This window comes from Stegastes partitus, unplaced genomic scaffold (genome assembly GCF_000690725.1).
Source record: "Stegastes partitus isolate 25-593 unplaced genomic scaffold, Stegastes_partitus-1.0.2 Scaffold2078, whole genome shotgun sequence".
Taxonomy (NCBI): Eukaryota; Metazoa; Chordata; class Actinopteri; family Pomacentridae; genus Stegastes; species Stegastes partitus.
This window is the reverse complement of record NW_007579809.1, coordinates 24,125-38,869: the sequence shown is the minus strand read 5'-3', so window position 1 is coordinate 38,869 and position 14,745 is coordinate 24,125. Positions and strand designations below refer to the sequence as shown.

General features: G+C 44.2%; 1 protein-coding gene across 1 annotated transcript; it reads left to right on the top strand.

The window, feature by feature from the left end:
* Positions 1 to 992: 992 nt before the first annotated feature.
* On the top strand, positions 993 to 10,150 carry klf5a (Kruppel like factor 5a). Its single transcript, XM_008303836.1, has 4 exons — positions 993 to 1,358; positions 2,451 to 3,579; positions 4,860 to 4,919; positions 7,853 to 10,150. The coding sequence occupies exons 1-4, from the start codon at positions 1,194 to 1,196 to the stop codon at positions 8,029 to 8,031; spliced, it is 1,533 nt and encodes a 510-aa protein (XP_008302058.1). The 5' UTR covers positions 993 to 1,193; the 3' UTR covers positions 8,032 to 10,150.
* Positions 10,151 to 14,745: the final 4,595 nt, after the last annotated feature.

Here is a 14,745-nt window from a genome sequence, read left to right as displayed (position 1 = left end):
GTAATAAAAATGAAGATTAAAAATATTAATTCTAAAAATATACGTACATTTACTCAAGTACTTCACTACAGTGTAGAAATACTTTAACTTGAGTAACTCCATCCTAATCTGCTGCTCCTCTACATTAATCTGACACCTTTTACTAAATTATTATTATATAATTTCCCAGAACTTAAATATTTACTCTAAAATATTGTACCTACATGTACTCGAGTACTTCATTACAGTTTAGAAATACTTTTACTTGAGTAACTCCATCCTAATCTGCTGCTCCTCTACACTAATCTAACACATTTTACTAAATTATTGTTATATAATTTCTCAGAACTTAACTATTTACTCTAAAATATTGTACCTACATGTACTCGAGTACTTCATTACAGTTTAGAAATACTTTAACTTGAGTAATTCCATCCTAATCTGCTTAATACTTCTGCTCCAGTACATTTATCTTGCTAATTATTACAGTATTAATAATAATTATCACAGTTGCTTAAGTGTAATTATTAACACAAAGCATATTCAAATCAGAAATGATGATGTAATAGTAGATCTTGTAGATAATTGGATTAGATTAAGGCTGACTTTAGAGGCTGGATTACACATGCATATAATTCAATATATGAGGATTTTATTTATTTATTTATTTATTTTTATGCTTTCTTCCTATTGGAGCAAATTCCAGATTCATGCATTGTTTTTTCAAATTTAAACACCAAAACAAAAACAACAAATAAAAAAGGAAGAGGGGGAAAGAAAAAAAAAAAACGCTTAAGCAGGCTGGTGCCCGAGTGTAACCTTCAGCGCGCTGTGCTGCGGTCTGGCCGGTCCTGCACGCTTTACGACAGTGTTGTTAATGTGTTTGGATGGAGCGTAGGGCGGTGGCCAGTGAATGAATGATCAAAGCGCTTTAAAGGTTCGGTGGGCGGCGCGTCGCTCTGTATTTACACTGAGCCCGCTCCGCCCTACGACGGGAGATAGAAAACTGTCTGTGGGCCGGGAGGGATGAAACAAGTGGAAGGAGATGTAGCCGACAGGCACACTTTAATCGCTCCACCACACTACACCTCGTCGGCTCCGCTCCTCTCTCTGTAGCATCCTCCCCTCTTTTTTTATTTTTTTTTTTATTTTTTATTTTATTTTTTGCATAAACAACCGACGAGCGATCATTTGCGGCGCTGCGTCGGAGCTTCATGGCCGCAACACTCACGATGAGCGGCGGCGTGCAGGAGGACCCCTTCTACCCGCTGCAGAAGGCGACTCTGGCCGCCGGATTCCCCCTGGAGGACTCGGCGCTGTTCGGCTTGGACTGCAAGATCCCCGACGCGGACAAGAGCGGACAAAGTGACTACACGCAGGTAAACCCCGGCTAGAAATCACACATTTTTAGTGATGTGTTTCTTTGAATGGGCGTGGCAGATTGGTTGTAAACCCTGCTTGATTTTTTTTTTTTTTTGCTGGCCTCCAGATTTCCCCCTCTCCTCCTCCTCCTCCTCCTCCTATCGACCCCCTTAATCATCACTTTTGTTTTTTTGCACTATTTTCGGTAATAAGCGAGCAGACTGCGACCAGCTGGACGCGTAGTCGAGCTGATCCGCCTGCAAACGCATTCACTGCATGTTTTCTGTAGCAGCCAGTTGGCCACCAGTTGTTGGATCTCTTCTTGGCGTCCACTCTCACCATCATACCACGCTGACAACAACTGACTTCGGACTAGAAAAGGTCCCGGCAACTCTGTCCTCCCTCCCTCCCTCCCTCTCTCCCTGCTTCACCCCCCTTCTCTCTTCCCCGGTTAGCAGCAAACTTGTGCAGCAGCAGTGAGAGGTCTATATAACAGCTGGTAGGATCAGGAGCCTCAAATAGCAGCCCATCCCCAGACTGCTGCTGCTGTTGCTGCTGCTGCTGTTGCTGCTGCTGCTGCAGCGGACAGGGAGGCATGGGTGTTTCCCCATTCCCTTTCATGTTGCTGTTTCATCCTCTGCTGCAGGGCTCCTCCAACTTTTACCTCCAGATTCGCAGGAGTTGGACAATAAAATGAATTAGGCATGAGTTGTTCGCTCCCGGTTTGATCGGGCTGCTTCTTTTAAGTCTTATCACAAGCGCCCATGTGCAGATTTCCTCGTGTTTGCATGAGAGCACGTATTAGGTTCTCTATTTACACCAGAACATCTGATCCTGGACCGTTGGCCTCACAGCTGGCAGGTTTTTGAGTTCAGCCTTGCAGGCAGAAAGGGAATGTGGCAACCGCCTATTGATGACTACTTGATAAATGTTTCAGCAGTGACTCCCCTATCAAACCTTTGTCTTCTCAAAATAGTGCTCCGGAATAGTTTCGTGCTTGCTCATGAGAAGCACGAAGGGGAGTCAGAGCGGGGTGCATTTCATGTAATCCAACTTTGCTTCACTTTTCTGTTCCTAAACTGGTCTTTTTCTAACTTTTCCGTGCACAGGCCAAGTGTGAGATGGACCGGTACCTCTCGCCTCAGCCTCTCCACCTTCCGCCTCCTGCAGACAGCCAGCAGAAGTCGCACAGAGACAGCACGTCTGCCGTGGATCACTTCTTCACCGATGATCTCACCGGGGCTCCCTACACCCTCAACATGAATCTTTACCTCCCCGACGTCGCCTACCTGAGGATGGGCTTCTCCCAGCAAGCGCGGCCCCCTCAGCACCAGAACCACGCAGGTCTCCCCCACATCAAAACAGAATCCGCCTCCTCGTGTTTCTCCCCCAACCTAGAGCCTCACTGCCCCAACTCTACGCCCACGAGTAGCTGCAGCACATCTGGGCACGGCCCTGGCAGCATCGCCATGGAAACCTCAGCCATAAACATGTCGTTAACAGGGTTACCGGACTTCACCAGTGTTTTCAACCAGTCGGGAGGCGGCCGCGGCGGCGACTCGGTGCCAGAAGTGTTTGTCAAACAGGAAATGTCGCCGCAGTTCGAGCAGCACGCCCTCCACCACCACGACAACGGCGGCTCGCTGTTTCAGCTCCTAAACTCCGGCTTGGATCATCACCACGGCAATGGCATGGAGGCCCAGCATCAGCATCACCACCATCAACAGCAGCAGATACAACACACTTCCACGACCGCAATCCACTCGCCTTTCCACGATTTGCCAGTAGCGTCTTCGGCATCTCAACAAGAGCAAACTGCCAAGTCTGCCTACCGCGGCCTGGCCGGTGGGGTCTACACGCATCCTCACTCTCAGGCGCGCCCTCACTTCCTCCAGCAGCAGGCGCCATACCTGCCGCCCTCTCCGCCGAGCTCGGAGCCCGGCAGCCCCGACAGGCAGAAGGAGCTGCTCCACACCATGTCCCCTCCTCCCTCATATGCAGCCACTATTGCCTCCAAGCTGGCAGGTAGCACCCCTGGACTCGGACCCGGCCCGGGACCAGGCAGCTTAGCGTTGCCCCACACTGCAGGTCCCACGTCGGTCCCAGGCCAACCGGCAGTCCTTCCCCAAGCACCCGCAACAACCCCGACCCCAGCACAGAACGCCGTGCCTGTCCGCTACAACCGGAGGAACAACCCGGACTTAGAGAAACGACGGATCCACCACTGTGATTACCCAGGTTAGAAGATTACCACACGTCTCCCGCTGTGTGTGCTCACTGTGTGCCGTCACCGTAGTTGTGTTTGTTTTATTTTTTTTTCTCACTGAACTGTGGTCAGGTGATTGTCTGGTCACTCACAAAGGTCAGCTTTATGAAAACCAGCTTTATTTTAAGACACCCGTGCATTTTTGGGAAATTATATGTTGCGCTCTGAATGACTTCCCCCAGGCCTCCGGGTCACGATGTGTGCTACAGCCACGGCACAGAACATGCTGTACTGAAATTAGAATATTTTGGCCATGCAGTCCGTCTCTGCCTTTCAATTAGCTATCTGGCTAAAAAGTACTTTGCATTTATTATGGCACCTCATGCAGCCGTGGCACTCTGAACCGCGAGCTCTCACACAATGTTGTGGCTTTAAAGTCATCGCTGGTATGATTGTGGAATGAACCTGTCTCCGTGTGTGTGTGTCTGTGTGTGTATGTGTGTGTGTGTGGGGTTGATAGATGTTCTCCTGGAGTCATTTGATCTTTTTTTCCCACACACACATTTGCATACAGTTACCTTTGAGATCGCTCGCTCCGATTAAAGTATTTATTTTTTTAACTGGCTTGAACACACACACACTCGCACACACACACACACACACACACGCTGTAGCTGCATGATGTGCAGCTACTTGTAGGACATGTAATGTCAACTAGCCTGTGGCAGCATGTAAAATAGGCTTAAGCAGAGACTCCCGCAGCATGTTAGCGCACGTCTAACTTCTTTAAAGTCAGATGAAGCAGATCCATCATATCCACAGATTCACATTTCACCCAAGTGTATATTAGTCACACTGCTGCAGCTGCTCACAGTTTAATCCTGGCAATACATGAAATTCTATCATTTCCTTATTTAAAGTCATAACAAATCTGAAGAACGTCTTAAAAGAAGAAAAAAAAAACCCTAATGACCTTTTTGACACTGTGTGAAATATCACGAGCAAACTGTCGAAACTATCTTAACTTTTAACGTCAGACTGACGAGCAGGATTCTGTGCAATTAGTGGCTTGCGGTTGAATGATACCAAATCCGACTGCTTTTTTAACACGTTTCGATGAACAGGATACCACTTTTTTGAGTTTCCACAAAAACAAACATTTACTATATTTCATTCCAGACTGCTTCTGTTCTTCATTAGTCCAAATATCTCGCATACCACAGCTCGGCTTATTGGCTAAATACATATCTGACACATGTGAATTATTTGGATTAAGCCGTCTGTTTGTGTTTATCTGTCTGTCTGTCGTTAGGCTGCAAGAAGGTCTACACCAAGTCGTCCCATCTGAAAGCCCACCTCAGGACTCACACGGGTAAGGTGTTCCTCTAATTAATGCCCGCTTTTTAAAAAAAAAAAAGACCCGTCAAAAGAGCCACGCTGCCCACAGGACTCGTGTTTCAGTATCTGCACTGGCACCATGTTGCTAGGCAGAGTGTTGTGTTCTTGGCATGTGTGTGTAAAAGTATCCTACCCCATTCCCATCCTCTGCCCAATATACTATTCCATCAAAACAGGTGGAAGTGACACACTTCTGCCAGGGGATGACTCTCAGACTATGCGGTGGGCGCGAGACGTGTGGTGCCGTCTTTCCCAGGATTCCTTTGCCCGTTCGGAAATTGTTCGAATGCTTCAATACGCTTCTACCGACACTAGTTTGACTTGTTTGCCGCTATAAATATACTCAAAATGTTCCTGCGCGGATCCAAACATCTTGCTCGTCTCGTTTTCTGATCCCTCCGCTTTAATCAACACCGTGCGGACTTTCAGTTTAATTCTCTGGTTTTATTCCGTGTACATGCTTGTTGCACATTTACGTTTCGGGTATTGGTTTTGGATGAGAAAAAAGTCAACAAACAAGTGCTTAGGTGTTGGGCCCCACCTCACTCCAGCTAACAAAACATGGCTTCTGTTGATATCTACGCATTCCTCACTCATCTGGACACACACTCAACTCGCTCTTACCCAGAATGTGTTCTGTTTGTGAATCTGAGCTCCTTGTTCAGAACATCGGTGTGGGTGTGCGTGCCTCGCATTTTAGCATTGGGAACATGACAAGACAATTAGATCTGGCGTCATTCGTGCTGCAGGCTGATTGTGGTTATTGCAGTTATTACAGACCGCAAGATGAGAGCACGACATGTAAAAGAAGTTGTGTAGCAGCAACTGCTTATCCTTCCTGCTTTTGACAGCCTTGCTTAGTTATTTTCCTCCTTTTTTCTACTCCTTTCATTTCGTCTAATCATCCTCTACTCTGCTTTTTTTTTGTGCCATCCTCCCACCTTCAACCCTCCCTGGAACCCCCCACCACCTCCCCACTGCCTGTTACTCATTCTGTTTCTCTGATTCAGCTGCTTGAATGCACACTTACCCACTCACACACACACACTCACTCACACACACACACAGACACTTCAGCACACACCTGTCAGTAATCTGTATGAGATGATTCCTAATGCGTTTGGGTCCCAGTGGGAGTTCCCACTCTAATCTCCATCAACATCCATTACCCTGATTGTTACTGTGTCTATTTGTGTGTGTGTGTGTGTGTGTGTGTGTGTGTGTGTGTGTGTATGTATGGATGCGTTTGTGGGTGTATTGTGAGAAGTGAACGCTCACTTCGCTCTATTGTTGTTTTTTCTCTCACCGTCTTTTCATTGTCTCTCCTCATTGTGTTCAGTTTCAGGTGTGTGTGTGTGTGTGTGTGTGTGTGTGTGTGTGTGTTTCTAAGTTTGGCGACGCTGCGGTTAATTCGGCAACAGGTTTGCTGTGGCTGTTTTAACAACGCTGCTGTGCTTGTTTAAAGCTCACCTAGATGACAAAGGCGCACTTTGCGTGTTTTATTAAATCTCTCTCGTGCGACTGCTCTAATTAATTGGAGGTGAACAGAGTTATATGTTGAAAATTTTTCCAATCATTATTATTATTAGCTTCATCCTTTTCAAACCCAATAAGCTAATTTCTTTCAAGCCAGTAGAAGCTGGGTAATGGGGACCATTTCACGTCTTGATCATTCTGAATATGTAAAGACATGTTCAAGGCAAGGAGGGGGAGAAGAAGAAGAAGCAACATTCAAATAGAAATCACGGTTTCTGTTTCAGATCTCACTGTGGTTATCTCTGAGAACACAATCGCTGACAGTCACTTTTCATCAGTTATATGGAAAAGAAAATAGAAAGTGTTCATTAGAGTGGGATTTGATCTTATTTATCTTCTAAAATGCAACAAAAAATGAGCAAAACCAAAGAAAGATGAAGCTAAAAGGGGGGATCTTTACCCTCACCCTAACCAGTGGAGGCAGATGGTCGCCCTCACTGATCCTGGTTCTGCTGGAGGTTTTAAAAAGGGTGTTTTTTTTCCTCCCACTATCACTAAATGCTGATTTCTTGGGGTTCTCTCTATAATATAAGTTCTTAGCGTGACTATGTGAAGTGCCCTGAGATGACTTCTGTTGTCATCTGCTGCTATACGAATACAACTAAATTGAATCTACAGCAGCTAAGAAAGACTCAGGTTCTTTCCATAGTTGACATTTTTAAGCGTCCACAAAGAACCATGGAATATGTACCAGTTATGTCACTGTGGTTCCTGTAAGGTCTTGCCTTTGAAGTTTAATGTACTTGTACAGTTTCATTTTTAGAATGGCGTCGTTAAATCCAGGTGCCACAAATGAAATTCCCCCTCACCTCCTCTGTAATTTGCATTTGGTCGACGCACAGATAGACCACAAAAGATCAGTTCCTCAAGGCCCCCCGGTGGGATTGGACCGGTGGCCGAGTCGCCGGCCCGAGACCTGCAAGGCCGTGGCCCTGAAGGCGAGAGGTCACGCTAGGTTTCACAAAGCGCCCGAGGCTGCAGCTGGAATGAAAGAGTGACAGACAAACACGTCACATCCATCAAAGTAAAATGCCCAGAAGCGAAGGCAGACAATACAGATCAGTCGCCGTGAGAAACTTGTGCAGCATAGGTGTTTCAGCGCTTGATGAATGCCTGTGTGTGACAGTGTTATGACTGTATTTGTTGTTGGACGACTGGAGTTGTCAGTAGAGCTTGTTTTCCCAGTTCCTCCGCCCAACTGCATGAATCATCTAAGTCAGGGCATTAGCCTACGTTTTTTTTCATGGTAATCAGCGTCCTTAGCACTATCAGCACTCGGGTATTGACACAACTCCACTCTGTCATGTGATTGAGCAAGAATTGCAGCTCCGCACTACTGTTTGCTGACGCTGTTTTGTCTTCGTCCCGCAGGTGAGAAGCCGTACAGGTGTACGTGGGACAGCTGCGACTGGCGCTTCGCTCGTTCGGACGAGCTGACCCGCCACTACCGGAAACACACGGGCGCCAAACCCTTCCAGTGCGCCGTCTGCTCGCGCTCCTTCTCCCGGTCCGACCACCTCGCCCTGCACATGAAGAGACACCAGAACTAGCGCCATTTGCACACATCGCCGCAGACGTATACAAGCACTATCTTGTCACACATAAAGCACTCACTCCGTCTCCCGCAAGTACAACGTTTAGAAGCTGCCCGTCGCTGAGCGGCTCCTCCTGGTGCCGAACGGTAGCCGAACAAACGTGTCGCTCTTAACCCACATGGGGGGACAATATGGAGGTTGTAAAGTAGGAATATAGTGACCAGAAAAAGTTCCTGGTACCTCCAGGTTAAGATTTCTTTGAACAAGAAGAACAAAAAAGAACAAAAAAAATAAATGGTAGCTTCAAAATGTGTTTCCAGTCCATTTGGACTCTTGTGTGACTGGAATAAAAACAACATCTTTTGTCTTTATTCTAACATATGTAGAACTGACTTCATTTTTTTTTTATACAGGAGAAGCTTTTGTTTGCAAAACTAGTCAAGCCAAATCTTTGTTTACTCATTGGTTTGTTTGTTTTGTTTATATAACTGGAAAATCCAGATTTTTTTTTACCAAATCCTTAGGTTTGCACTAAAATTGGGAATCTAAATCTCAGCCTTTTTACGGGCCCACGTATCTCATTCACCACTGGAGCGATCATTATCACTACTGGACTGGATCTCGCCACACAAATCACTGCTGTTCAGATATTAAAAATTGAAGGCATTTATACTCTGGAGAGACAAAGGGAAGATAGAGCAGGGAGGGGAAAAAAAAAAAAAAACAACGAGAGAGGGGTGGAGATGGAGAGAGAGAGAAAGATTTTTGATTTTAGAGAGAGGAGGTCTGAGGAGAAACAAAGGGAGGTGGATGGATGCTAAAGAGCAGCAATTAGGCGATGAATTATTCAGGTTGTCCTTTGATGGCTTTCCAACCACAGAAATGTAAGCAGAACCCATAGATATCCTAGAATTCATTCATGTTAAAAAAAAAAACAGACCGTATTTGATGCACACATGTGAACTTTTCAGAATACTGCTACGGTACATCTCGATTTTTTATTTTTTTTTTCTTTGAACCAAAGCATCGCCGCCGCCGTCGTCGTCGTCAACACCTTATTAAGTGCCTCCTTCTCTGGTTCATGTGTTTTCGTTGTGTGGTAGCAGAGCTGTGATCAGCGTAGACGGTTAAACACACACATGGTGCTGTTTTTATTTCTTAATCTACTGAAATCTCTAGACTCACGTTGAGAAAAAAGAAGAAAAAAAAATATCACGGTAACAGCTCGGCTCCGGCCACTTCACGGACATCGTGTAGAATTTTTTTTTTTTCTTATTAACTAAAGTGACAGTCCATTCTCTGAGGGGTTTCCAACTCTCTGACTCTGTACACAGTTTACTCGGCTCAATCAAACATGGACGTGTGTTTTTTTTTTTGTTAAAGGACAGGTTCACTTCACTTTTGGAAGATATCCATGTGGTTTTATTATCACAGCAACCTTGGTTGAAGTTTAGAAGTTGTTGTTTTTTTTCCCACAGAACATGGATTTTTTGTCCCTCATCACTTGAATTTAAAATCACTCTATAGGCACACAAACTCTTTTAATGTACATATGGACGTGAGTGTTTCGGAAACAGCGTGAACCTTTCCTTTAATACCCCGAACGTCCATTTGATGGTGTAATTCAGCCTTCACCTATAACTGTATTTGTTCATTCACTGCAGGTAGCATAAAGATAATATAGCACTGTAATGTATCATGGTAAATCTGACTATTTATTTAATTGTGTAGAAGTGGGGGTTGTATCAGATCAACCGTCTTTCTCCCCAGCAAAAAAAATGCCTTAATGTAAATATATGCACTGTAAATACATATTTTTTTTGTTTATTTTCCTCTTTTGTTATTATTTTGTAAACGACAGGGCAAAGAAAGAAAAAAGAAAAAAAGAGGAAAATGCCCCGCATCCCAAAAATATTTGAGCCTTTATTTTTTTTTTCTTTGGTTTTGTTTTCTTGTCAAATCTATTTTGATGCCATTGTTTTATATATTGTCCTTCCAACAACTTATTTTGTAGATCCTTTTTGTTTTTGTTGTTTTTTTTTTTTCTTCCATGGTAAACGTTCCAAAGACAAAAGTTGTTTTTCTTCAACTGAGTGAAGCCGATGCTAATAAAGTCAACTGACACTTTTACAGATGTGCTCTTGTGCTGGAATTAATGAGGTTTCACTTTATTTTACCTGCTTATCTGTGTGACAGCCATGCAAATGTGTGGTAACGGTTAAGAGTTTTATATCAAAGCCAAGCCACGCCGTTCGAATTGGGAGCCTGTGGGACGTTAACAACAAGCCTCGTCAGGGCCTGAATAAAACAAACGAGACATAACCGCACTTAATCTCTTCAAATCTAAACAAGGTTTTTGTGGAAGCGCTGATCCTCTTGTGTCTGGGATTTTTCTGCGGTGGGGCCCGACATGCTTTAAAAATTTTAGCTGGAGCAGAAGGAGATAAGAAGATGTGGAGGAGAGGCGAAGCGCTGCTCTCGTCCGGGACCTGCAAGTAACCTGCAGCACCCTTGCTGATCAACAAACAATAGTCCTTTGATATCCCAGCAAGAGACAATGGACAAGAAAATAAATCTGACCACCACTCGGGGACCGGAGGGGAATCCCACTGCATCGAAATGGACGTACAAACACGCACACACACACACCATATGTTCTTGGTTTAAGTCATAAATGTGACCCGGGGTCTCTGTTGTAATCTACCTCAGATGTCAGAGAAGAGGGAGGTGGAAGGGGAGAGAGTGAGAGAAGTGAAATGCAGAACAATCTAAACAAAAGGATCTCTGGGGGGAACCAATCAACCACTTCCGTCCTCCTACATCTCCTCTCCTTTCTCCTCCTCCTCCGCGCTTCTTATTTAATTTCATTTTTTCTCTCTCGTTTTTTTTTTCTTTTCCTTTTCTGCTCTTTGTCTTTCCATGCACCGTATCCCCCTTCTCCTCCCCGGTGGAAAGTATTGTATGAAAGTCCAGGGGCGCTGCTCTGCGGGTCAGAGTGGAGACTGTTCTCATAACCTGCTCCACTCCTCGGCTTTTTCCTCCTTTTGAATCATGCACCTCTTCTCCCGTTAAGTGCTCCATCTTTTCCTCCACCTTGAACTCAGGAGGAGAAATTTTATTTCACCGTTTTTTTAAAAAAAGAAAAATATCAATTCTGTCTCTTGCCAAGCCTTCAGATTACACAGAACATATGAAAATGTGGGGTTGCAGGTGCTTACTGAGTATGTGATTATTAAAAAACTAGAATAAATGTCACACACACACAGACACACACAGTGGTGATGAGTGAGTGGGAGCTACCGGTTCATGTTTTGGATCAACTAAATTAATGTCACACATCTGGAAGAAGGCTCCTGCCTGCTCCACCCTCCGCTGTGCTGCGTTGGTGTGATTCCCAGTTTCCCTTTGTGTGTGTCTAAGCGTGTGTGTGTGTGTGTGTGTGTGTTTGCATGTGTGTGTATGTTGGTATAATGTTTCCAGTGCTCCTCTCTTGGAACAGACCACCCACTCAGAAGACCAATAGAATGACCACGGGGAGCCCAGATAGACACAGACACACTTTAAGCACACACATATTGCAAACTCCCCTCCAAAATCAACCCCCTTCGCAATATTCTCAGAATAGAACACGCTGTTATCAGAGATCGAAGCGATAGCAGAACAGCTGACGCGAAGTTAAAGATAATATCGGGAATTGAGGAGGGTTTCGTTACAAGACGTTACGTTCGTTTTCAGAAATGTTTGCCTCAGGTGAACTGCTCGGTGGTTCAAGAAAATTTGTACGGATTTGAAATCAAATCTCCGAGCCCGGTCTTGTAGTGGCTCTCTGTGTGCGGACTGCAACTTCCAGTCTCTTACAGAGAAACCACGAGGACTTACACAAGTGCCTGAGGGTAAAGACAATCCGAGAGTTGCATCATACCTGTCCTGAGTTATGAGACACAAATTGCTTCTGATGGTTAGACCTGCACCTTCCAGGGCACATCGCTGCATCACTGTGTGTGTGTATGAGTGTCACATTGTCCCACTTAACTCAGTGCAACTCAAGGAGAATTGTTAACTGGGCTAAACAGGGCATCAAGGCCCCACTCCTCTCCTGAAACCCAACAGGATCGCTTTTAGTCAGCATCCACCAATGAAGCAAATTCAGCAAAATGATAAGGGCCTGCAGGTGGCTCCTGAATGTTTTACCTAATCACAGCCTTTTCTTTCAGAGGGCCCCTGTGTCTAGTTTCACTGTAACCCCCTTTAACAAGTAGACGCCAGCTGCTGGACCAGTTTTCTATCTTGGGAGACAATAAAAACAGCCTCGATATTCACAGTGATTGTTAAATTCTAGCGGCGATCCCAGAGATCAAAACCCAAGATATCGGAATGAGTTTTGTGTTTAAAGGATAGTTCTGCAAAGTTTCAGCTTCAGGAAAAAAACTGTTTGTGTAATCATTCCTCATGTTTACAATGGATTGAAAAGTCCCTTCTTAATGTGTTTTCAATGCTGGACAACAAAAATGTTAACATGAAGCTTCGACACCAGACAAACTATATCGTCCGTGGGAGCAGTTTTTAAATATAAAACTCCCTCTTTGTGTTTCCTCAGATGCTGTTCTGTGGGATGACAGTAATAAAAGGCGACAAGATTGTTCTGAAAGGGTTTGGCAGACACACCTGAAATTATATTAGAAACGGTGATTTTTTTATTGAGCAGTATGATAAGGGAAATACCGACAGCAAGGAAAACCTATTTCAAAGTTCATGTGGGCACCGGGGCTTTAAAAACTGTCAACCTATCCTTTACCAATCTGACTCGGTGTCGTATACGCGGTACAGTCACACACGGTGGAATGAACAGGTTTTTCCGACATTACAGTGACTAAGGGAAACACAAAAGGGCAGAACTGTACGTTGCAAAGAGCCTTCATTATTCCTGTTGACATAACGCTTACATGGTTGATGTTAGTATACTTGTATTGGAACAACCACATAGCAACTGTCATGGGATCAGCTTGTAGTCCAGGATGGCAACCCTTAAACTTTATTTGAAGCAAATGAAGTTGGCTTATGGAGTTAGTTTGACATGTGCTCTGTACCCGATGGTTTGAATTTCAGGGATTCAAACCCGTCCAGCGTTGTCCTCACTGACAGCTGTTTTCCGAGATGCAAGGTAGTGCAGTGAATAAACAGGGTGACAAGCGTGAATCAGACACAGCAAACTTACAGGTTGTCACAGCGTTGCAGAAGTAAAAATTCCTAAATGTGCATATTTTCTTAGACAAACTGCTCCTAGAAGTTGCAATCTCTCCGTCTGAACTGAGTGTAAATTGCACGGATGCCAGGTTGGAATCATTACTGATTGATTAGGACAATATAACCACCCCTCCCAAACGTATAAACAGTGTTGGACCGGACCAAACATTGAAAACAAAATTGCAACTCAGCCTGCTTTTGACAGGCCTATAGCTCTTTCTTGGTCCAACAGATTCATCCCTCCGTGACATCAACATTATCATGTGGAGGCTGATGATCAATACTGAATCAGAACTGCTTCACCAATCACACATTACATGAAAGAGGTCAGCAGACAGCTGAAATACACTCTCGGCAAACCAGAGTTGTTGGGTTTTTTTTTTTTATGACTGTAGTGATTAAATAACCTCTTTCTTAAATAAAATACCTTGACAGCAAAATACCCCTGATGTTTCAGCTGCTGCTCTGAAAGGTGAAGCCTTGTTTTAGTCTGAATCACGAGTTGTTTTATTAATCCAGCTCCTCAAGTTAACATTTTTGTTACTGCGTCACTGTTTGAAACATAACAATGTGGTATCAGTTGTCAAGGAGTTTCAACATCACTCCACAATGACTAATAAGAAAAAGATGACAAATCCTACAAACGATAAACCTGCAGCAAGAACCACAGCATCTGATAAAAGTGTTCAGATGAATATTCTGGTAATAATTTATCTATTTTGTCACAAATCTATTACGACAGCAGTGAGTCACCGTATGCTGTCGTCCCCCCCGGGTGAGTTCTACAGCATGCAAAATGAGTTCAAAGGACAAACCCATTAGGCTTCGCTTCATATCAGGCAAATATCTTCGCACCTGCAAAACACTCAGAGTGACACCCTGAGTGGGCCTTTAGAGGATACAACAAAACCCTTTTGCTTTCACACATGATGTGTAGAAGTAGGGACCTCATTGTGTGTTCTTATCATGTTTTATGGAAAAAGAAAAGCTGACTATATATATAATCGTCCACATACGTACACTTAATCAAAGCTGTTTGCTCGCTGTAAACTTCTCGACTGTTCTGGACGCCTCCCTGACCAAACAGCTCACAGTTTCTACTTGTTTTCTCACATGTTTTATGGTTTCATAGATTAGAGATGATGAAGCACATGTGGTCACCATTTGGTTAGTCATTCCGTCTCATAACTGGAAGCTCACTGGTTCAGTCCAACATGACAGTCAGCTGATGATGGAATGTAACTCGGTATATTTACTCAATCGCTGGCTTTCAATATGGTTTTGAGATAATTCATTTCCAGTTATTGCTGCTTTATACATTCCCATTACATTTCAGAGGGAAATGTATTGTACATTTTACTTCACTAAATGTGTTTGATGTCTTTAGTTGTTCTGCAGATTTACGTTAATATGACCAAGTGTGATCAACAAATAAATGATGATGTATTAAAGCCTCTCTTCCAGCCATACCTCTGACCTTTTAGC